Source organism: Dama dama, chromosome 19, assembly GCF_033118175.1.
Source record: "Dama dama isolate Ldn47 chromosome 19, ASM3311817v1, whole genome shotgun sequence".
Taxonomy (NCBI): domain Eukaryota; kingdom Metazoa; phylum Chordata; class Mammalia; order Artiodactyla; family Cervidae; genus Dama; species Dama dama.
Window position 1 is genome coordinate 76,292,444 of NC_083699.1, and position 25,619 is coordinate 76,318,062.

At 44.5% G+C, this 25,619-nt stretch overlaps 1 protein-coding gene across 1 annotated transcript in view; it reads right to left on the bottom strand.

Annotated features, from left to right (window-relative positions):
* Positions 1-25,619, bottom strand: part of FAM3B (FAM3 metabolism regulating signaling molecule B) — a 57,827-nt gene that overhangs the window by 21,796 nt on the left and 10,412 nt on the right. The window contains exon 3 of the mRNA XM_061167551.1: positions 8,954-9,077. Within this exon, the coding sequence (XP_061023534.1) occupies positions 8,954-9,077 (124 nt within the window). The remainder of the gene's footprint in view (positions 1-8,953; positions 9,078-25,619) is intronic.

Sequence of the window (25,619 nt, forward strand, 5' to 3'; positions counted from 1 at the left end):
ATGGCAGAAAGTGAAGAACTAAAGAGCCTCTTGATGAAAGTGAAAGAGCAGAGTGAAAAAGTTGGCTTAAAACTCAACATTCAGAAAACTAAGATCATGGCATCTGGTCCCATCACTTCATGGGAAATAGATGGGGAAACAGTGGAAACAGTGACAGACTTTATTTTTTGGCTTCCAAAATCACTGCAGATGGTGACTGCAGCCATGAAATTAAGAAACACTCCTTGGAAGGAAAGTTATGACCAACCTAGACAGCATATTAAAAAGCAGAAATGTTACTTTGCCAACAAAGGTCTGTCTAGTCAAAGTTATGGTTTTTCCAGTAGTCATGTATGGATGTGAGAGTTGGACTATAAAAAAACTGGAGCAGAGAAGAATTGATGCTTTTGAACTGTGGTGTTGGAGAAAACACTTGAGAGTCCCTTGGACAGCAAGGAGATCCAATCAGTCCATCCTAAAGGAGATCAGTCCTGGGTGTTCACTGGAAGGACTGATGTTGAAGCTGAAACTCCAGTACTTTGGCTCCCTAGTGGGAAGAGCTGACTCATTGGAAAACACTCTGATGCTGGGAAAGATTGAGGGTGGGAGGAGAAGGGGACGACAGAGGATGAGATTGTTGGATGGTATTACGGATTCAATGGACATGAGCTTGGGTAAACTCTAGGAGTTGGTGATGGACAGGGAGGCCTGGTGTGCTGTGGTTCACAGGGTTGAAAAGAGTCAGACACGACTGAGTGACTGAACTGAAACTGAATATTCCATTGTGTATATATACCACAACATCTTTGTCCATTCATCTGTTGATGGGCATCTAGGTGGCTTCCATGTTCTAGCTATTGTAAATAGTGCTTCAATGAACAATGGGATACAAGTGTCTTTTTCAATTTTAGTTTCCCTGGGTATATGCCTAGGAGTGGGACTGTTGGGTCATATGGTGGTTTTATCTCTAGTTTTTTAAGGAATCTCCATACCATCTTCCATAGTGGCTGTACCAATTTACATTCCCACCAACAGTGTAAGAGTGTTCCCTTTTCTCCACACCCTCTCCAGCATTTACTGTTTGTAGACTTTTTGATGATGGCCATTCTGACTGGTGTGAGATGATATCTCAGTGTAGTTTTGATTTGCATTTCTCTAATAATGAGTGATATTGAGCATCTTTTCATGTGTTTGTTAGCCATCTGTATGTCTTCTTTGGAGAAATGTCTGTTTAGGTCTTTTTCCCACTTTTTGATTGGGTTCTTTTTTTTTTTTCTGGCATTAAGTTGTATGAGCTGCCTGTGTATTTTGGAAATTAATCCTTTGTCAGTTGTTTCATTTGCTATTATTTTCTCCCATTATGAGGGTTGTCTTTTCACCTTGCTTAAAGTTTCTTTTGCTGTGCAAAAGCTTTTAAGTTTAATCAGGTCCCACTTGTTTACTTTGTTTTTATTTCCATTATTTTAGGAGGTGGGTCATAGAGGATCTTGCTTTGATTTATGACATCGAGTGTTCTTCCTATGTTTTCCTCTAAGAACTTTATAGTTTCTGGTCTTACATTTAGGTCTTTAATACATTTTGAGTTTATCTTTGTGTATGGTTTTAGGAAGTGTTCTAATTTCATTCTTTTACATGGAGCTGTCCAGTTTTTCCAGCACCATTTATTGAAGAGGCTGTCTTTGCCCCATTGTATATTCTTGCCCCCTTTGTCAAAAATAAGGTACCCATAGATGCATGAGTTTATTTCTGGGCTTTCTGTCTTCTTCCATTTGTCTATAGTTCTGTTTCTGTGCCAGTACCATACTGTCTTGATGACTGTAGCTTTGTAGGATAATCTGTAGTCAGGAAGGATGATTCCTCGAGCTCCATTCTTCTTTCTCAAGAAGACTGCTTTGGCTATTCAGGGTCTTTTGTGTTTCCATATGAATTGTGAAATTTTTTGTTCTAATTCTGTGAAAAATGCCATTGGTAATTTGACAGGGATCACATTGAATCTGTAGATTGCATTTGGTAGTATAGTCATTTTAACAATATTGATTCTTCCTACCCAGGAACATGGATTATCTCTCTCCATCTGTTTATGTCATCTTTGATTTCTTTTATTAGTGTCTTATAAATTTCTGTGTACAGTTCTTTTGTCTCCTTAAGTAAGTTCATTCCTAGATATTTAATTTTTTTGTTGCCATGGTGAATGGGATTGATTCCTTAATTTCTCTTTCTGATTTTTCATTGTTAGTATATAGAAATGAAAATCACTTCTGTGTATTGATTTTGTATCCTGCAACTTTGTTAAATTCACTGATTAGCTCTAGCAATTTTCTGATACTATCTTTAGGGTTTTCTATGTATAGTATCATGTCATCTGCAAACAGTGAGAGCTTTACTTCTTCTTTTCTGATCCAGATTCCTTTTATTTCCTTTTCTTCTTGATTGCTATAGCTAGGACTTTCACAACTATGTTGAATAATAGTGGTGAAAGTGGACACCCTTGACTTGACTGACTACTTCCTTTTCCATGTTGGGGAAAATTTCAAGTATAATCTCTTCAAAAATTTTCTCATACCCTTTCTTTTTCTCTTTTTCTTCTCGGACCCCTATAATTCACATGTTGGTGCATTTGATACTTTCCCAGAGGTCTCTGAGGCTATCCTCAGTTCTTTTCATTCTTTTTACTTTATTCTTCTCTTCAGAAATTATTTCCACCATTTTATCTTCCAGCTCACTGATTCACTCTTCTGCTTCAGATATTCTGCTATTGATTCCTTCTATAGTATTTTTAATTTCAGTAATTGTGTTGTTTGTCTCTTTATGTTTATTCTTTAATTCTTCCAGGTCTTTGTTGATTGATTCTTGCATTTTCTCCATTTTGTTTTCAAGGTTTTTGATCATCTTTACTATCGTTATTCTCAATTATTTTTCAGGTAGTTTGCCTATTTCCTCTTCATTTATTTGTACTTCTGTGTTTCTAGTTTGTTCCTTCATTTGTGTAGTATTTCTCTGCCTTTTCATTATTTTTTTTTTTTTTAACTTATTGTGTTTGTGGTCTCCTTTTCCCAGGCTTCAAGGTTGAAGTCTTTCTTTTGGTTTCTGTCCTTCTAAGGTTGGTCCAGTGGTTTGTGTAAGCTTCTTTCAGGGTGAGATTTGTGCTGAGTTTTTGTTTGTTTGTTTGTTTTTTCTCTGATGGGGAAGGTTGTATTAGGTGGTAATCCTGTCTGTTGATGATTGGGTTTGTACTTTTATTTTGGTTTGTTTAGATGAGGCATCCTGCACAGGGTGCTACTGGTGGTTGGCTGATGCCAGGTCTTGTATTCAACTGGATTCCTTTGTGTGAGTTCTCAGTATTTGATACTCCCTAGAGTTAGTTCTCTGGAGAAGGCAATGGCACCCCACTTCAGTACTCTTGCCTGGAAAATCCCATGGATGGAGGAGCCTGTAGGCTGCAGTCCATGGGGTCTGGAAGAGTCGGACACGACTGAGCGACTTCACTTTCACTTTTCACTTTCATGCATTGGAGAAGGAAATGGCAACCCACGCCAGTGTTCTTGCCTGGAGAATCCCAGGGACGGGGGAGCCGAGTGGGCTGCCGTCTATGGGGTCGCATAGAGTCGGCCACGACTGAAGCGACTTAGCAGCAGCAGCAGCAGCAGAGTTAGTTCTCTGGTAGTCTAGGTTCCTAGAGTCAGTGCTCCCACTCCAAAGGCTCAGGGCTTGATCTCTTTTCAGGAACAAAGATTCCACAAGTGGTTTGTTATGGCACTAAGTGAGATTAAAACAAATATCCAAAAATGAGAAACCAAAGATGAAACCCAGACAAATGGCAGCTAGAAAATTGGCAAATAATAATTAAAATAATGACATATACACATATACATATACACGCATGAGCAAAGTCAAAATAGTCCAATGAAAATAAAGTACAGTGGATTGACCTGGTGAACAAAGAAATCAAAAATTATATTTGCCAGTTAAGAACAAAATTAACTAAAGCACAAACTGGAAAACAAAACTAAAGCAAGGTGCCAAGTGGGAAATAAAGCAATGTTACAAAAGTAACAAACATGTTGAGAGGAAAAGAAAGAAATAAAAGATGGCAAGAATAGATATGCAATGTTAAAGCAAGGTAGATGAAGAAGATTTATATACATTAAAGATTAACTGCAAGGGGAAAAGAACAGTAAGAAAGGCAAACAAAGGTATAAATGTAGAAAAAATAATAGTAGGTTTAAAAAAATTTAAATTAAAAAAAGAGAAAAGAAAAAAAAAGAAAACTCCACAGAACTGCAGAGGCCCAACATAGAGGCAGAGGTTTAAAACAACAATAAAAAATGTGACTGAGAAAAAAAAAGCTCAAAAGCTTAATTAGATTTCATAGTGCCGATAAAATTGATAACTCCAACAGAGGTGGGGTAAAAGGGAGAAAAAAATCCAAAAAATCTACAGAACAAGTGAAAACATAAGAATAATAAATGTTTTTCTTGAGTCACTGCTGTCAGAGTCCTTTCCCTCACTTGGCGTCACAGTCCACCTCACCTCCATAGGATGCCCTCCAACACTTTGCTCATCTCTGGACCTGCTGTGGGGGCAGCTCAAAGTCTAATCTGGTCCTACTCCTGTGTGTTCTTGCCTCCAATGTCCACAGCTATCAGAACTAGTGCGTTTTCTTTTATGGGAGCTCTCAATGTCCTTTTATATATTCCATAGACACAGAGTCTGCTAGTTGATCGTGTGGATTTAATCTGCAGATTGTACAGCTGGTGGCAAGGTTTGGGTCTTCTTCCCTAGCCACACTGCCCCTGGGTTTCAATTATGGTTTTATTTCCACCTCCGTATGTGGGTCACCCACTGGGGTTTGCTCCTGAGGCTTCCCTGGAGGACTTGGGTTTGCCCCTGTGAGGGCCAGGTGTGGAGGTGGTGCAGCTGCTTGGGTCGCAGGGGTTCTGGCAGCACCAGGTACTCAGGGGGGTTGGCGGCTAGGGCAGAAGGAAATATAGTGCTCTAGAAGGGTATTGGCCAATATGTTCCAGTATCCTTGCCTGGAGAATCCCCCTCCCTGACAGAGAAGCCTGGCAGGCCACAGTCTACAGGGTCACAAAGAGTCGGACACTAGCAAAGTGACCCTAAGCACATAGATGTAAGACTTCTTTTGCCTGTGGCAGCTCTGCCCCAGTGAGAGTTGAGCATGAAGGTGGTGCAGCTGCTTGGCTTGAGGCGACCCTGGTGGCCCCAAGGGTGCAGGGACATGGACTGCCTCCACCGCAGGAGCTATGGCCCTATCAGAGTCTTTTTTCAACCTTGTGTAGCTGGCAATCAGAAGGCCTTTTTGGCCAGTCTTTCTCCATAGCTCCTCCCATTCAGGCACTCAGAGGGCTCCTTTGCCTGGCGTTCTTCTCTGTTGTTTGGTGCATCAGGCACACAGAGGGGTCCCCCTGGTTGGGGTCCTACTCTGTAGATTGGCACATCAATCGCTTAAAGGGGCCCCCTGGCTGGGGTCCTACTCTGTAGATTGGCACATCAATCGCTTAGAGGAGCACCCTGGGTGGGGTCCTACTCCGTGGTTCAGTGCATCAGGTGTTTGATGGGCCAGCCTCTCTATTGTTCAGCTGCCAATGCTGGCGTGTGGGGGGAGCGAGGCTATGGCTCCACCCCCTACGTGTGACTCAGCAGTATTGCCTTGCTCCGGGCTTTCCTCCACAGGCTTTTCCCACCACAGTCTCCTCCCTCACATCCCCTTGATCCATCTCTCTGCAGTCAACAGAAGTTCTCATCCTGGGATTTCTCCACAATCCCTAAACTCCAGCTCCTAGCTGCTGCGCCTTCCAGAGGACCGGCATCCCTGTCCGGGGTATGTGTGGCTGCGGCAAGGACTGTCTGATTCTCATTCCATCTAGGCTGCCACAGCTCAGCTGTTTCACTCTCAGCCTTAAATGTTTCTCCTCTGACTTGGACAATTGCCCCCATGTGGGGATCGAACTCCTGCTTTAGTCCCCTACCCGCCGAGGGCAGGTCCAGTCCTACTAACACTATTTTCCCCTGTAGTTCCTTCCTGCTACTGAGTTTTGCATGGTTCTGTATATTCTTTTCCACTGGTCAGGTACTCCTGTCCACTCTGAACTGGTGTTCTGCATGCACTTCTGTGTCTGAAGGTGTATTCCTGATGTATCTGTGGAGAGAGATGTGCTCCACGTTCACCTACTCCTCTGCTATCTTGTTCTATCCTATACCAGTGGTTCTTAATGAGGTGGGGAGTAGGATTATGCCACCCTGGAGACATGTGACAATATCTGGGATGAGTGCTGTTGTCATAGCCAGAGGGAGGGGGGAGGTTCTATGGCACCCAGTGGGTGGAGGCCTGGGGAACTGCCACGCCTGCAATGCCCAGTGTGGCCCCCACTGCACAGAACCAGCAGCCTCGTGCGTCCATGAGGTTGAGGTGGAGAACCCTGAACTGTGAAATCAGCTTCTTGGGCAGGAACCACAAGTTCCATGTCAGGATCCCTCCACTGAGTGCCTCACCCCTGGGGGTTCATCGGGGGATGAATGTTTGTCAATAAACTGGCAGAGTGAATGGGGCTTAGAGAAGGGATGGACCTGTAGAGGGGTTATTTCTACCCAACTCACAAACACTGAACAAGGGATAGGCCAGGACTGAGTAAGGCGTGTGAAACTGAATCTGGCCCCCTCTCTAAACGTGCTGCTCACTCCCTGGTGGACAAGGTACGTACAGAGACAAATGACTGAGATGGAGGGAGGAAAATGCAGACGAGCCAAGTGCTCTGGGCAACAAGCAACCAACAAAAAAGGGAAGGTGGGCCTGGTTTAGGGGGATTAGTGGGATGACTCTGAATGGCCTCCTGCTCAGGGTTAGGAGCACTCAGTTTATTTTATCTGCAGTAATCACTTAATCACCCAAACCATCCTTAAGTTGGGTGTTGTGGGTTACCCTGAGTTCCCTCAAAGTTCAATTGTTATACTAATCCTAAGAGCCTCAGAATGTGACCTCATTTGGATACAGGACCTTTAAGGAGATGACTCAGTTAAAACAAGATCTTTAGAGTGACCCTAATCCAATCAACAGCCTGTTGATGAGGGTGAAAGAGGAAAGTGAAAAAGCTGGCCTAAAACTCAACATTCAAAAAACTAAGGTCATGGAATCTGGTCCCATCACTTCATGGCAAACAGAAGGGGACAATGTGGAAACAGTGACAGATCTTATTTTCTTGAGCTCCAAAATCACTGTGGACAGTGACTGCAGTCATGAAATTAAAAGACACTTGATCCTTGGAAGAAAAGTTATGACAAACCTAGACAGTGTATTAAAAAGCAGAGACTTCATTTTGCTGACAAAGGTCCATCTAGTCAAAGCTATAGTTTTCCCGGCAATCATCATGTATGGATGTGAGATATGGACCATAAAGAAGGAGGAGCGTCGAAGAATTAATGCTTTCAAATTGTAGTGTTGGAGAAGACGCTTGAGAGTCACTTGGACAGCAAGGAAATCAAACCAGTCAATCCTAAAGGAAATCAGCCCTGAATATTCTTTGGAAGAACTGATGCTGAAGCTGAAGCTCTAATACTTTGGCCACCTCATGCGAAGAACCAACTCATTGGAAAAGGCCCTGATACTGGGAAAGATTGAAGGCAGGAGAAGAAGGGGGCGACAGAGGATGAGAAGGTTGGATGGCATCCCAGTTAATGAACAGGAGTTTCAGCAAGCTCCAGGAGATAGTGAAGAACAAGGATCCTGATGAGCTGCAGTCCATGGGGTCACAATAGATTGAACATGACTTAGTGAGTGAACAACAACAGCAATCCAAAATGACTGGTGTCCTTTTAAAGAGGGGAAGTTGGGACCAAGACACAAGGAGGGAAGGCGATGTGAAGACCCAGGGTGAAAGTGGCATCTGCAAGTCAAGGGGAGAGGCTGAGACAGACGTTCCCTAGCAGCCCCAGAGGGAACCAGCCCTGCCCACACCTTGATCTTGACCTTTCGCTTCCAGAGTGTGAGAGAATGAACGTCCATTGCTTACGCTGCCCTGTCTGTGTACTTTGTTATGCAGCTCTAGCCATGGAACACGCTGGGCTAGGACATTTCCAAGTGCCAGGGATTAGAGGACTATTAAGGGGAGGGCAGTTGCAGGGAATCTGGACTGAGTTGAGCAAGGGGTGTGGGCTGCAAGGAGAGATGACACTGACTTTATTCCAGGAGGGTGAGACTCAAAACCCAAATGCAAGGACAACTATGTCCTGAGTTTTGGTGTTTCCCTGACTTTGAAGGGCTAGAGTACAAAATATATACTGAAGTTTGTGCTGTGTGTGTGTGCGAGCATGCTAAGTCGCTTCAGTTGTGTCTGACTCTGTGATCCTATGGACTGGAGCCCGCCAGGCTCCTCTGTCCATGGGATTCTCCAGGCAAGAATACTGGAGTGGGTTGCCATTTCCTTCTCCAGGGGATCTTCCTGACCCAGGGACTGAACTCCCATGTCTCTTACATCTTCTGCATTGACAGATGGGTTCTTTACCACTAGTGCCGCCTGGGAAGCCCTGAGTTTTGTGCTGACTGCTGTCAAATGGAAGCTCAACATGTGACACATAAAACCACAAGAGACAATCCATGTGTCCCCACCCCACCGTGGGCACAGCGGCCTTTCTCAGCTCCCCTTGAATGCCCCTAGCTTCTGCCAAAAGTCAAGGACATGCCCTTCTCTCCTGGGACAGACTTGCTGCCTAGCCAGTTTCAGATTCTCCCTGCAATGCAGGAGACTGGGTTCGATCCCTGGGTTGGGAAGATTCCCTGGAGAAGGAAATGGCAACTCACTCCAGTATTCTTCCCTGGAGAATGCCATGGACAGAGGAGTCCATAGGGTCAGAAAGAGTCAGACACAACTGAGCGACTTTCACTTTCACTTTTCCGCCTCAGAGGAGGCAAACAACCACGTGGGGGAGCTAGGCTTTCTTTTCTTGCACTGATACTTACATCTCATCCTCAAAGCAGATCTTGGCGTATTTGTCCCTGCCACCCCCGCTGAGCAACCGGTAGGCGTAGGTGTCTGCGGGACATGGGGACCAGTGATCACATTTTTGCCTTTTGGGGGTTGGGGCTGCAACAAACAGGAATATAACAGTTAGCATCACACAGTATTGATCAGAAGAATCCACTGCTAGGCCATGAATGGCAGTTTGTCTGTCCTAGGACTTCATATTGGCAAATCCCAGTAGTGGTAGAGGGCTTCCCAGATGGCTCAGATGGTGAAGAATCCACCTAAAATGCAGGAGACCTCGGTTTAATTCCTGGGTTGGGAAGATCCCCCAGAGGAGGGAATGGCCTCCCATGTCAGTAGTGGTAGAGGAAAACTGGGAAGATGTGAAGCTAATTCAACCTGCCTTTGCCTTCAAATAGCAAATATGCAAAAGGAGGGGATGCTGAGTAGATGGAACCATTTAAAAGGAGTTGGGAATCACTCTTAATCTTTAAGCATGCTGGTGAACCAACCAGTAGCCTGTGGAACATCTATCCAGCTTCTGAATTTACATACCTGAGATATACACACACACACTCTTGACCACTGTTAGTCCTGCCCCCAGGCCACAGGTGTAAGACCTTGTACCAAGGCTAGAAGTAGAGCCCAGAAATAAGGTCACCTCTGAAGCTGACCGAGCCCCTTCGTGATCGTTGCCAAAAGCCCATCCCTGCTCCCACCCCCCGCCCTTGATCCTCATGAGCAGGCTTCCTGACCCATTATTAGACAAAAATGCCCTCCCCAGTGCTCACCCTAACCAATCACCTAATGCCACCCTTCCAGCAGGAATTTTTTTGTCTTGAGGCTTTAAAAATTGGCTACCAACCCACGAAAGGGGTCAGCTCTCCCTGGTCTGTTAGGAGGTATTGGCCTGCTAGCTCGCAGCACCCACATTACGTCTGCTCTTTGTTCTCTATAAACTCACTCCTTTCTGAGATGCTCTGTGTCTGGAAACTCTTTTCCAACCCACATTCAGACTGCCTCCACAACACCACTCTGGCCCTGGCTGACCCCTCTCCTTTCCCTTAAGCCTGAGACACTGAGGTCTTCTGCAGTGGTGGCAGGCCCCGGAGATGTCTTGCCCAGCAATAGAGGTCAGCAACCGGGGAGGGTGGGGTCAGCTAGCCCCGGGCACTACCTGCATCTCCCACTACTGGGTGCCTTGCTGCCATCACTACCACTTGTGTCTCCCTCCTTTCACAGGTGTGGCTGTCTGGCATCACCCACAGAACCCAGAGTCTTGTGCTGGGCTCAAATTTTAATCCTGAGTCTCCAGAAAAAAAAATCAGAAAGTGCTCCCACTCCTCCAGTTTGAGTGGGGACATGCTGCCTTATGGATCCCTGCAGCGCTCTTCTGTTTCATCTACCTGGATGAAAGCTCTGCCGGCAGGGTGGCTGGGAGGCCCTGCTGGGGGAGTCAGGACTACCCGTGAGCCCTGTGATGGCTGAGTGCCATGGGGCTGAGCTGGACCAGGGCTGAGCTGCTTGGGGATCATGGGGATGCTGGCGCCTGCCCACTCCTGGTGCCCAGGAGGACACAGAGTTCTTGGGAGGAGTGCACCCCAACATCACACTTATCTCTTCACATCTTTCTTCCCCTCACATGCGCTACTCCCATCACTAACCAAAGCTCCAACCCACCTCGCACTGTCCAGCTTGCCCTGTTTTATTTTCTTTTGCTTAGCCCTCATCACTGTTTAACACCCCATAGTTTTTTTAAAGACAGCTTCTCCATGAGGACAAGGATGTCATCTGTTTATTTTCGTCACACCCCCAGCACCTAGTGGGTGTGCAGCATAAGCAGCTCCTCCATCAGGATGTTGAAGAAATATGGAGTGGAGCAGGACCCCGTGGGGCCTCCCTGGGATGGATCCCCACCCTCCCCCTGGCCCGAGTCCTCTGCCTGCCTCTTGTCTGTAGAAAAGCTGAGTCTCCCAGGACTCCCCAGAGTCACAAAAGCCTGACTCAAGAATTAATGACTGAAGGTATATGTGACCGTATAGTGACAAAAGCAGCAGTTGGGCCAGGAGAAGTGGTAACAATTTAAACAGTAAATCAGCGATATGGCAGTGACAGAATCTTTAGTTCCTCCCTGAAGTACACAACAGGGATAAGAGCATCTCATGCACATCATTGAGTTGTTTTACAGGTTCTAAAACCACCACCAAAAGGAAGAGGGTAACCACCCAATGACTACTGTGTGCGTTTTAAGTTGCTTCTGTTGTGTCGGACTCTTTGTGACCCTATGGACTGTATCCCACCAGGCTTCTCTGTCCATGCGATTCTCCAGGCAAGAATACTGGAGTGGGTTGCCATGTCCTCCCCCAGGGGATCTTCCCTACCCAGGAATTGAACCCACACCTCTTACATCTACCTGCACTGGCAAGCAGAGTCTTTACCACTGTGCAACCTGGGAAACCACCCAATGACCATTATTAGCATGTATATTCCAGACCTACTGGAGCCTCAGGAGTGATTACATTAACCCCTGGTACCCTGCTGTGACACTAAACTAGCGGGCAGTCACTCCTCGCCCTTCTTTTTTTGGTTCTGGCAACAACAGGCCCTTGAGCCCCAGGTCTGATCTCTATGTGCACGTACATGACAGGTGCCCGAGGCAGGAGCAGCAGACTCCCAGCTGAGAGCAGGTGGAAGGAAAGCGGGAGCCGGCAGCTCTCTGAAAAGCACAGCTGCATGATGGCCTAGCGTGCTTGGGTACCAGGGAGTTGGGGCTCCTCCCCTCAACTGGCCCTTGTTCCTCCTCCTGCCCGTCAGAAAGAAAAATAAGGTCAACCCTCCCTCCTCTCTCCGTGGATTCCACATCTTGGACTCAACCAACCAGGAACTGAAAAGATTAAAAAAAATTCCTGAAAGACCCAAAAAGCAAAACTTGAATTTGCATCTGGCAGGCAATGCTTTACTTAGCATTTACATTGTATTTACAACTATTGACATATCATTTACATTGTACTAGGCTTTATGCTTAACCTAGCTATGATTTAAACTGTGTAGGAGGGTTGTTAGACAGCAAATCCTCAGCGTTCTCATCACAAATTTTTTTCTATTTCTTTAATTTTGTGTTTATATGAGGTGGTGGATATTTACTAACTTGTGCAAACCATCTCATGATGTCTGTAAGTCCGGTCATCATGCTGCACACCTTAAACTCATACTTGCTTGTTTAGTCGCTCAGTCATGTCAGGCTCTGTGACCCTGTGGACTGTAGCCCGCCAGGCTCCTCTGTCCATGGGATTATCCAGGCAAGGATACTGGAGTGGGTTGCCACGCCCTCCTCCAGGGGATCTTCCCGACCGACCCAGGGACTGAACCCATGTCTCTTGCATTGCCGGGTGGATTTTTTACTACTGACCACCAGAGAAGCCTCCAAACGTCTCCAGTGCTGTATATCAATTATGGGATTCCCTGGTAGCTCAGCTGGTAAAGAATCCACCTGTATATCAATTATATCATAATTAAATTGAAAGAAAAAGAGATGAAGTATAAAGGAAGATGTGGGTGGATAACATGCAGAAATTGTGCCACTTTATATAAGGCACCTGAGCATCTGTGCATTTTGGCATCTGCAGAGGTCTTGGAATAAATTTCCCACAGATAGGGGGGATGACTGTAGCTGTCTCAATCAGGCTTGACCTTCCAAAGGTCACTGGAAGCCTGAGAAATGCTTGTCACAGCAGCAACTTCCCACTTTGTGCCTGTCCCTCTGGGAAATTTGGAAAGCTGGGAACTGCGAGTGTTGCTGAGGACAGCAGGAAACAGGAGCGAGTTCTGGAAAGCTGTCAGGCTCGACGGAGTCACCTGAACTGACAGGTGCGCTGTGGTTCCCCTCCTGGGTATGTAAATACCGAAAAAAGTCTCAGCCATGTCCATGAGGAGACCTGTGGGGATGTCTCCTACACAGCATCTGTGTGGTGACAAGCTGGAGGCAACGGGGAGCCGGCCCCCACTCCCAAGAGAGAAGGAAGAGGAAAATGCGAGAACTCGAGCCCCAGGCACCATGCAGCCTGAGCAGCCTCAGAGGAGAGGCACCCACAGCCAGACAGGACCTCAGGCATGGCGCTAAGTGACATCAAGAATCAGGTCCACGCAGCACCGAAATGCATGCCTGCAAAACAGGACAAGCTGGGATGCAAGTAGATGTTCAACAGAAGGGTGTCATTAGATGCATCAGAGGGCTGGGGGACGGTGGGTGATGTCAGAGAGGGAAGTGGGGATAAAGGGAGAAATAAATAAAATGAGAGAGCAAGGAGGAAAGTGGGGGATAGGATGGATTAGGAGATTAGGATCGATATATATACACGACTGTGTATAAGATACACATTAATAATGTATGTACAAAATAGCTGAGAAAAGAAGAGAAGCTAAAGGCAAAGGAGAAAAAGTAAGATAAACCCACCTGAATGCAGAGTTCCAAAGAAAAGCAAGGAGAGATAAGAAAGCTTCCTTCAGTGATCGATGCAAAGAAATAGAAGAAAATAATAGAATGGGAAAGACTAGAGATCTCTTCAAGAAAATTATAGCTACCAAGGGAACATTTCATGCAAAGATGGGCGCAATAAAGGACAGAAATCGTATGGACCTGACTGAAGCAGAAGATATTAAGAAGAGGTGCCAAGAACACACAGAAGAATTATACAAAAAAGATCTTCATGATCCAGATAATCACAATGGTGTGATCACACACCTGGAGCCAGACATCCTAGAATGTAAAGTCAAATGGGCCTTAGGAACCATCACTACGAACAAAGCTAGTGGAGGTGATAGAATTCCAGCTGAGCTATTTCAGGTCCTAAAAGATGATGCTGTTAAAGTGCTGCACTCAATATGCAGCAAATTTGGAAAACTCAGCTGTGGCCACAGGACTGGAAAAGGTCAGTTTTCATTCCAATCCCAAAGAATGTTCAAACTACCGCACAACTGCACCCATCTCACACACTAGCAACGTAATGCTCAAAATTCTCCAAGCCAGGGTTGCTTCAACAGTATGTGAACTGTGAACTTCCAGATGTTCAAGCGGGATTTAGAAAAGGCAGAGGAACCAGAGATCAAATTGCCAACATCCATTGGATCATTGAAAAAACAAGAGAGTTCCAGAAAAACATCTAATTCTGTTTTATTGACTATGCCAAAGCCTTTGACTGTATGGATCACAACAAACTGTGGAAAATTATTCAAGAGATGGGAATACCAGACCACCTGACCTGCCTCCTGAGATATCTGTATGCAGGTCAGGAAGCAACAGTTAGAACAGGACATGGAACAACAGACTGGTTCCAATTTGGGAAAGGACTGCCTCAAGGCTGTATATTGTCACCCTGCTTATTTAACTTACACGCAGAGTACATCATGTGAAATGCCGGGCTGGATGAAGCACAAGCTGGAATCAAGACTGCCGGGAGAAATATCAATAACCTCAGATATGCAGATGACACCACCCATATGACAGAAAGCAAAGAAGAGCAAAAGAGCCTCTTGATGAAAGTGAAAGAGGAGAGTGAAAATTTGGCTTAAAACTCAACATTCAAAAAATAAAGATCATGATATCCAGTTCCATCACTTCATGGCAAATAGATGGGCAAACAGTGGAAACAGTGGCTGACTTTATTTTGGGGGGCTCCAAAATCACTGCAGATGGTGACTGCAGCCATGAAATTAAAAGACACTTGCTCCTTGGAAGGAAAGTTATGACCAACCTAGACAGCTTATTAAAAAGCAGAGAGGCATTACTTTGCTGATAAAGGTCCATCTAGTTAAAGTTATGGTTTTTCTAGTAGTCATGTATGGATGTGAGATTTGGACTATAAAGAAAGCTGAGCGCTGAAGTATTGATGCTTTTGAACTGTGGTGTTGGAAAAGACTCTTGAGAGTCCCTGGGACTTCAAGGAGATCAAACCAGTCAATCCTCAAGGAAATCATTCCTGAATATTCATTGGAAGGCTGATGCTGAAGCTGAAACTCCAATACTTCAGCCACCTGATGCGAGGAATGACTCATTGGTAAAGACCCTGATGCTGGGAAAGGCTGAAGGCAGGAGAAGTGGATGACAGAGGATGAGATGGTTGAATGGCATCACCAACTCAATGGACATGATTTGGGCAAGCTCCGGGAGTTGGTGATGGACAGGGAAGCCTGCAGTCCATGGGGTCGCAAAGAGTTGGACATGACTGAGCAACTGAACTGAACTGATCTGAATGCACAAAATGGGCTTCCCCGGTGGTACAGTGTAAAAAATCCACCTGCCAATGCAGGAGACTCAGGTTTGATCGCTGGGTCAGCAAGACCCCCTGGAGAAGGAAATGGCAACAGGCTCCAGTATCCTTGCCTGGAAAATTTTATGGAAAGAGGAGCCTGGCGGGCTACAGTCCATGAGGTCGCAAAGAGTTTGACACGGCTGAGAGAGTGAGCACAAACACATGTATAAGATAGATAACTAATGAGGACCAACTGTAGAGCAGAGGGAACTCTACTCAGCGTAATTCAAGGAAGGGATATATGTAAACATGTAAACATATATGTAAACATATGTAAACATGATTCACTTTGCTGTACAGCAGAAACTAAGGCAACACTGTATTTTTTCCCAATACAATTTTTTAAATTAATTAGTTAATTAAATGAGGGCGGCCTGGGCCATGGCAGGTCACCTCTGCCCCTAGTCCAGAGGTTCTGACCACTGAAGATGGTGGTCCTCTTGCTCTCTGTCCCTCCCTGGCTCCACCAGGGCTTGCCTCCCGTCCATCCACTCACCTGACCTTCCTTCCTATAATTCTTGTCCCAGGCCCGCCTGGTGATAGTTCTTATTAAAGGGGCAGTGAGGGGCCTGCCCCTCTGCTGGTTTCCCTGGCAACCGATGAGCACACCTGGTTCAGTGGCCCCTGTAACTGATAACCTCCCCCTGCCCCAGCGAGCAAAGCTTCCCACCAGGACCTGCTGCCTTGGCAGCACTGTGAGTGTGGGTGTCACCCCAGGACCCTGCTCCCAATGTGTAAGCCCCGCATCCATTAAACCAACGATGTCTGTGTTGCTGACCCTGGGTGCTCTCTTGGGTCTTGAAACTGGGCAACTGCAGGGCTTCTGGGCCTGCTGGGGGACAGCTGGACAGGGAGGAAAGGAAGGAGTGGGTCGAGGAGCAGAGACGTGGGAAGACTTGCCCTTCAGGGGGAGGGAGACTGTGTGTCTGTCCCGTCCTGGAGGCGAGCCCAGAACCTTCCACGAAGTCCTCATCTCCCCGTGAAATATGAGAAGGGGGATGCAAGGGTTAATAGTCAGTCACCTGTCGCTCTGGCTAAGCCATGAGAAGAACAGCATAGGTAAAGAATAAAAGCCAGATATAGCAACTAAGTATAATCTAAAGAAAAAGTCCATCGGGCTGATTAGTTGGGGTTGTCATGCTTTGATAAGCTAAAGAGGAACACGGTGTGGACCTTGGAACGCCAGGTCAGCGCAAGTTCAGAACGCTGCTTGTGCACACACTGATGGTTCTTCCGATGTTCCAGTGAAGATTGCTGCCCCCGGCCGTGTGATGCCCTTAGGACTAGGAGGTAACATAAAAGTACAGAGAAGAGCATGAACTCTGGGATGTGACTGGGGGCATGGGAACCTTATGTTATCTAAAAACCAGACACTTTCTGCATACCGAGAGCTCAATAAAAGCGATGTGGACTCGGTCAGCAGGGCTCTTGATCCTAGAGGTCATGAGTCCCCTGGTCCCATCTTTAAAACACTAATACAGTATACTAACACACATATATGGAATTTAGAAAGATGGTAACGATGACCATGTGCGAGACAGCAAAAGAGACACAGATGTAGAGAAGTCTTTTGGACTCTGGGAGAAGGCAAGGGTAGGATGATTTGAGAGAATACATTGAAACATGTAAATTACCATATGTGAAACAGATCACCAGTCCAGGTTCGATGCATGAGGCAGGGTGCTCAGAGCTGGAGCACTGGGATGACCCTGAGGGGAGGGATGGGGATGGGGGGGAGGTGGGAGGGAGGTTAAGGATGGGGAACACATCTACAACCATGGCTGATTCATGTCAATGTATGGCAAAAACTACTACAATATTGTAACGTAATTAGCCTGCAATTAAAATAAATGAATTAATTAAAAAAAAAAAAACTTTAATTCTGTCTCTAGTTTCCTTTTTCCAAACTGTGCAGTAACCAATTTCAATCACTACCTGCTGCGCTGGCTGCAGCAAGTGGAGCCCAATGTGGGGCTCGAAAGTGAAGGATTGCCAAGAGAGAAGCTAAAGTTGAACAATCGCAGCAGGGTCCCGAGGAAGAGTGGGGTGAGGCCTCTGGAAATCCCCCTTTACAGTAACTAACACTCTCTCAGGCATTGAAACCGGGGTTAAGCATGGAAAATTCAGAAAGCTTGGAACAACACCGGCTGTATATATGCCTTATAAGGCAGCTTTTAAAAGAGGCGGGGCGGCGGGGTGGAGTAGGGGGCAAAAATCAGTGAGGGCCGGCTATTGGAGCTTTTACAAACCATTGAGAAACATTGCTGGTGGTTCCCTTCTTTAGATTTAGGAACATGGGAAAACGTAGGTAGTGAGTTAGAGAAACTTCTTTGCAAGGGAGTGCCCTTGCCTGCATCTATCCGGTCAACTTGGACACTGATAAAATCCGTTTTGGAACCTTTTCAGACCCCTAAAAGCTCAGAAGGGAGTGAGGATGAATGTGAAACCCCATCAGAGGGAGGACCTGAATATACAGAGCCCGAGGGGGTAGAACAAGCTGCACTTCCTTCTGTGCCTTTGCTTAAGAAAGAGGAATTTCCTCTGCCTCCTCTTCCTCCCCCTCTTGTCTTAACTGCTGGAGCAGCTCAAGCTTTTCCTTCCTTAGGACAGACAGCAGTTCTGTCGCCCCTCCAGAAAGGCATTTGGCAGGCTCGACAGGAGGGTTGATTTGGAGGTTATGGCTATGGCATTTCCATTGGCAATATATGAATGGATAGCTCCTGGGACAGATCCTAATAATCCTAGTGGGGTGTATGAGGCTATACACAAGCAGATTCAAAATATTAAAGGAACGTAAGCAAGCTGTTCAGAATTATGGAGTAAATTCTCCTTTCACCTTGGGAATAGTGCAGGGACTAGCTGACGGTTCCCGTTTGATTATGGCTGCTCATGACCAAGCCAGGTAGATCCCCATCTCTTCAGATCAACTGATAGGCAGTGGAAATTGGGGGAGAACTCAAGATCAAGTGCTTATGGAACAGGTGAGGCAACACTACATAAGAGCCTGGGAGAGAACAGAGGTTAAAGGACAGGCTTTCTTTACTTTAAGAGAAGACTTCACCGCCCCAGAGAGACAATTCCTGCTGGGACAACATCTTATCAGTCAGGCCACCCCTGTCATCAGAGCCCATTTGAACACTCTTTGGTTTATTTTTTAGCTATGAAACTATGACTACAAAAAAGAGAGATGACATTTTGGACACTGAATGGCCAGGATATTCTTTAGACTCCAGAGAAAACTGGTTAAAATAAAATCTTTTTTGAAATTGCAAAACCGGTTCTTCTTGCATGTACAATTAGGAAAAAGTTGGCTTGTTAAAAATACTTTTTAGGAGCTCCAATTCTGCCTGAGAAACAAAAATGGGCCTGGGAAAAAACCTGAAGTTAACTCTTATCATGTCCTTGGGATACACAGCCCACTCTATCTGGAACTCCAGCCATGAACAAATTGGTAGAACTCAAACCAAGAAAAAAAAATGAAGCGGCAAAGAGACATTTTAAATTTCAAGAGGAAAACTATGAGATCTCTGTCTGTCTGTCTGTCTAAATTTATCTGTATCTCAGTGTGTGTCTTTGTTTTAGGATAATATGAGGTTAACTTATAAATGAGCTCTATTTAATTTCAGGTTCACATGAACTGAGAAATATTCAATATTAACTAACATTAATGTTTTGTTTGTTAGGCTAATTATGTCTTGAGTCATCAACATTGTGTAATACTTTTATTGTGCTTAGGCTTAATATAAATTAAATATGTCAACAAGGAAAGTAACTTGAGTGAAGGAACTTTAAAAATACACACACACACAAATATATATGAGATGAAAACTTTTAGATAAACTCTACTAAAAACAATTATATTTTAGAAATGTCTATCTAAAATAATCTCTGAGGACTGGGGTAACCTAAATTTCTAGGGCTGTGCTAAACTAAATGATAAAAGTTTATTAAATCGCTAGGTCATTGCAAATAAATTAAGATTTTTGAAGCATTAATTACTGAACACTAACAGAGAAACTAAAGAGACTGTGGATTATTAATAAATATGTTTAGTGCCATCCTGAGATGTTCTCTATTAAAAAAAAATTAAAACTGGTATTTATGTTCACCAATCTACAAAATGCTAATAGAAAAGACAGTTCATGGTTTCTTAAGGAAAATGAGATTTATGTTTTTAATAAAAAAGGTATGAAAAATAAAATTTCAGTCTACTAAAAAGTGAGACTAAACTTGCAGGTGGTTATTCACTAAATAGATAAAGTGATGAATACAAAAAGTGTAAAAAAGGTTTGTGGCAAGTGAAAGAAGAGTTTTGTGCATGGTACATTTTCTTAAGACATAAACTGCCTTTGAAGTTTTATTGTTACTGTGACTAAGTAAAAAACTATTATTTCACAGTGAATATAAGCGGTACCAATCTGGAATTTGGTTTTCTCTTCCTGTTAAAAGAACAAAGTTTTCTTGGAATATGGCTTTTGATAACAGATTATGTAAATTTCTTTGTCTTTAAGTGATTCATACTTGCTTATAAAATCTTTTGTTACTTTGATAAAATGAATGAATGTTATTTCACAATGATCTATGGAGACTATGGCAAACATGCACAAAGATCATTCTGCTTCTACAAAATTAACCCTTCATCAGGAAATTTAAAAAGGATAAACAATGGTTTTAAACCAGTCAGGGCTATGGGAAGTCCAAGATGGCCACTTGGCTTTTCCTGGGTCCCTGACAAACCTCACTTTTATTTCATAAGCTAAAGTCTTTCCTGGCTTCAGGGTTGATATCTCACAATAGGAAAAAAAAAAATGGTTAAAATGTGTTTTCTACAATCTCCAGTGATTGGGGCATCCACTTTGCTGGACAGGTCATACAGACATTGGCAAAAAATTTCACAAACTTCTTGCAGACTATCATTTTTACTGATGTCCTTGGTTGTCAGGCAAGGACCACAGAACAAAGGGATTGGTTACATGAGATTGAACAGACTGCTAAATATGACTACAATTTTCATGACTTTCTGTCTGACATATTTCTGGCTTCTAATTTTTGTTTTCAGATATAAAAAAGCTCTTCTCCTCAAGTCACTAATGGTTTAAAAGAATTTAGTGGTTTACACCTGCGGGTAAAATTAAAACATTTCTCTTTTCTCTTTGCCTCGTCCCTCCAGAAATTGGAGACATTTGGGCTGTGAACAGCTTCATCAAGGTAAAAAGGACTATCTCCAGACATTTACAAAAATCTCAGAGTATACTGAGGATCTCTAAAAGAAATATCCCCCCCACCCCAACTGATGTCAGGCCTATGGCATCTAATACGTTTCACTGAATCTTCAGTTCTAGTTTTCTAATTAATATCTGTACTTACTAAGGGGGCTTCCCTGGTGGCTCAGATGGTAGAGGTCTACCTGCAATGCGGGAGACCTGGGTTCAATCCCTGGGTCAGGAAGATCCTCCGGACAAGGAAATGGTGACCCACTCTAGTACTCTTGCCTGGAGAATTCATGGACAGATGAGTCTGGTAGCCTAGTTCCTTGTGCTTATGTTACACTGTTAAGAGGTTTAATTAAGTTATTCAAAAGGACACTCTAAGTTTGTTTCTAAAGATTATCTCAGTAACCAGTCTTTGAATGAAGATCAGATGCTCCAGGATCTACAACCAGCAAATTAACAACAGGCCACAGTCATTTAACAAACCAAGTCAGATGACCTGGAGATGTTACTGAGCTATACCTAATGAAAGTTCTTGACTTAAAGTTCTTACTTATGATTTTACTATTACTGCTAACTATATTGTTTTCTATACTGCCTGTTTCAAAAAGTGTTGTCCCTTACATTATCAAATGTGTGACTGAGCCACTGATATAATGATGGTATATAGTTCCATATGAAACCCATAGTTATAATGGATGTAACTCATGTATCTCCCTTTGGTAAGCTCTCTTACATACATGTGACTATTGATACATTCTCTTAATTTAAATGGACCACTACTCAATCTGGTGAGACTACAAAACATGTACAAAGACATTTATATGCTTGTTTTTCTGTTATAAAACTACCAAAAACTGTAAAAACTGATAGCAGCCCTGTTTATACCAGTAGAGCATTCCAACAATTTCTTAAAATTTGGTCTATAAAACATTCTACCAGCATTCCCTATAATGCACAAGGACAGGCCATAGTGGAGATGGCTAATCAATCACTTAAACATATGATACAAAAACAAAAAAGGGGGCGATGCCATAAGACAATAAACAATATTGAATAAAGCTTTATTTACTGTCAATTTTTGAATATTTCAGCACAAACTATGGAAACTGCAGCTGAGCGACATTTTCAGGCTACATCCGCAAATACAGCTAAGCCTGTGATTTGGTGGCAAGACCCACTAATAAATGCTCGGTCACCAGGGAAGTTAATTACATGGGGAAGATGGTTTGCTTGTATCTCCCCAGGAGAAGGTCTAGAACCTGTGTGGATTCCAGCTCACAGAGTAAAACCGAGCAGAAACCACCAGTGACTCAGGCATCCTGATCATGGCTATGTTTGCCCTGATAACCATCGCAGTGAGTATTACCCCTGGCTTTGGCAGAAGCAAAGAATTATACCTATTGAGTCTATGTACCTAATTCCCCCACTGCTAAGGCCTGTTAATTGGGCGGATCTATTCCTGTTTATGTTAATGAATCCTCCTGGATCCCTGGTCCAGAAGACAAGCGTTTGCCCTTCATAAAAAGGAAGAGGAGACCCCCTTCAACAGTACTTTGGGTTTTGACACTTGGCCTCTTTGCCTGGGTGCTTACCAGCACTGTCTTAATCTATCAATCCAGGCTTGGCTTTCTGTAAATTCTTTGGACAGAAACACACTAAGGCTTAACTGCATCTACTTTCTGGATTGAGCTTTGGATATCGAGAAACTAATCAAAATAATCTACCAAATCAGATAGAGCCCTGTGTGAGAACAGATGCATGTGGGCCAACCGACAAGATCAAATACACTGGGATAACTGTTGCGGGACTGAGGTGGTGATCTTACTTAATGGTTCCATGGAATTGTCTGGGACCGGTCCCCTAAGGGGTATACAGTGTCTAATTGCTTACACCATAACTCATCCTGCAATCCTTATAAGAAGTTGCATTGGCATGTATGTGAGTACAATCATACTACTATTACTACACACTAAGAATATCCCATTATCTGGCATGGCAGGGGCATGTCTTCACCATAGCAACAGCTCGAATCAGGTGAGGCTCAAATATAAATATGGAAGTTGGCCAAAAGCCTAAAGAAATATTGAATTTGGGATGGAAATTATTCTCATTCCACAGTTTATACTCTGTCATTCAATACATCAACAAACTGGATGTTTTACACTCAAACTTGTGTTTGAGATCCATACGTGATTATGATTGGCACTATAACTATTAACAAGGCAGAAAGGAAACTAACCTGCCAGGATTGCAAACTATATACTTGCTTGATTCAACTTTAACCATTTCTATGTGATGTTGCACAGGTGTTTAGGAGTCTGGCTGCCAGTAACTCAAAGTAGGCCTTGGGAACCCTCCCCTGACATGCATACTTTGCTCACAGTACTAAATACCATTCTGAAAAGATCCAAGTATTTCATTGAGCTCCTTCTTGCCACCATAACGGGCATTATTGCCATCACCACCACAGTGGCAGTGGCGGGAGTAACTCTCCATCAGATGGTACAAACCACCACTTTTGTGCAGGAGTGGCATAAAAATGCCAGTTCCGCTTGGGGAGCCCAAACTCATATAGATGAGGAGATTAACAACAGATTGGTGGATGTAGAAAGGAACCTACATATTGCAGTGCTACTGTTAGGGGCAGAAGTGCAAAATCTTAAATTACAAATGCATTTAAAGTGTGACGAGAACATTACTACTTTCTGTGTGACCCCCCCAGGAATATAACCAATCTGAACACTCCTGGGAAAATATTAGATGACACTTGCAGGGCTATATGGCTGACAACCTTACTCTAGATATTAAACAGGCAAAAATCATTGGCATGCAGCATGCTTCTCTTAGACTACTACCAGGAGCAGATACACTTCAAGGAATAGCAGAGGGCCCTAAATCATTGAGTCCTCTTGAGTGGACCAGAGGTATCAGAGGTGGTCTCATTAAAACACTACACATGCTTTGTTGTTTCACTATAATCCTCTGTTTAGTCTTCAGAGGCACATGAAAAGTCCTCTGAGAACTAATGAAGAAAGAAGTCGTGAGACCGGTATATCTTCTGCTACAAAAACAAAAAGGGGGAAATGCAGGAGTTAATAGTCAGCCGCCTGTCACTCTGGCTAAGTCATGAGAAGAACACCATGGGAAAAGAATAAAAGTGAGATATAGCAACTAAGTATAATCTAAAGAAAAAGTCCATCGGGCTCATTAGTTGGGGTCGTCATGCCTTGCTGAGCTGAGGAACATGGTGTGGACCTTGGAACTCCCGCTCAGCACAAGTTCAGAATGCTGCTTGTGGAAACACTGATAGTTCTTCCGATGTTCCTGTGAAGATTGCTGCCCCTGGCTGTGTGATGCCTTGGTACCAGGAGGTAACATAAAAGTACAGAGAAGAGCATTAACTCTGGGATGTGACTGGGGGCATGGGAACCTTATGTTATCTAAAAACTGGATACTTCTGCATACTAAGAGCTCAAAAAAAGTGATGTGGAATCGGTCAGCAGGGCCCTTGATCCTAGAGGTCATGAGTCCCCTGGTCCCATCTTTAGAACTTTAGTTCTGTCTCCAGTTTCCTTTTTCCAAACTGTGTGTTGACCACTTTTGATCCCTACCTGCTGTGCTTGGCTGCAGCAGGGGGAGGCAGGGAGGCCAGAGGATGAAGACCTGCTGTCCAGGCAGATTCCAACCACTGCCCAGTTTCCTGAGCAGGAGGAGACTGGCTCTAGAAAATGAGCCGAGTCAGCAGGACTTGCCCGTGCGTGCAAAATCACATGGGAATGGTGGGGAGGCTACACCCAACCCACTGACAGATGGTGTGAACCAGGGAGAACTGGATTTACAAAGGGAAGGGTCAACTCCATGGAATTCCAAAGCCATGATCAAGGGCCTCCACAGCTATGTCAAGAAATGGGCCATTTTAAGAGAATAGATAATGAAGTGGGCAAAGCCAAGCCACAATGAAGGAGTGGCAGCCCACAGTGGTGGGTGCAGGTGGTCTCACTCCGGGGCCTGGGCCATGGGGGTTCAGTGCTCAGAGCCCCGGTTTCCAATGTTCATTTTGCTCAGCGCCTGACATTGACCTCACACCTCAACGTGATCTTCCTTCTCTGCTGATTCTGAGTGGGTGTGTCACTCACGGTGGCCCATAGCCTTGGGGACTGAGGAATGTAGGTCAAACTCTGTGCAAAGCCCAAAGTAACAGAGGATTCCAGGGCCCCGAGGCCTGCAGGAGTTGTGTTCTGTCCTTGAACCTTGTCCTGAGGCCAGGAAAGCATCCTCTACCCGCCTGTCTGCCAGGCACAGAGGGGCTCTGAAGGTGGCACCTGGACAGGGCGCATCTGTCCCTTGGGAGCATCCATTCCCCCAGCCACACCGTGGATAACAGCACAGAGTAAGTGTGGCCGCCAAGCCAGCCTGACCCCATGGAGGATGCCGTCCCTTTTTAATGTTTTATCCATGTAAGAAATGGAATATTTCTTGCCATATCAGTAAACAAGGATGTTACAGTCATCAGCAGTTGCAGCCCTCCTATGAGAGCCAGTGAGCCCTGAAGGAACTCAAGAAGGAAAGAACACCTGCCATCTAGCAGCCATCAGGCTGCAGCCACTTCCTACAGTGAGCTCTGAGGAACTCAGGACACAAACCAGGATACTAGGCCGGAGAGCTGAGGCGCATATGAAAGGAATGATTTCAGTGAACCTAGATTCTTGCATCTTCCCATACATAGAAAAGTGCTAAATTCCTTAACTTGGGATATCTGGTTTTCTTTACATAACGGTCAGCTTTTGATGTTCAGACTACCTGCCTTTTGTTGCAAAACTTCTATATAACCTGGCTCCTCCCCTTGCCTCCTCAGAGTTTCTCTCTCAGAGCTCCTTGAGATGCTTTCTCCCAGACCTGAAGTCCTAAAATTTCCCACCAAATAAAACATAACTCTCAACTTTTAGGTTGTGAATATTTTTTAAGTCAACACACGTGAGTGTTAAACTACGAATCACAAGACACAACCTCCACACTCTGGGTCCACCAGACTCCTGAGCAGTCATGAGTTCCCCCAGAGCTGAGCCTGCAAGCCAGTAGGATCCAGGACACAGCTTCTGGCTTTCAGCACCACCTTTGGTTCCCAATAATTCAACGTGCTT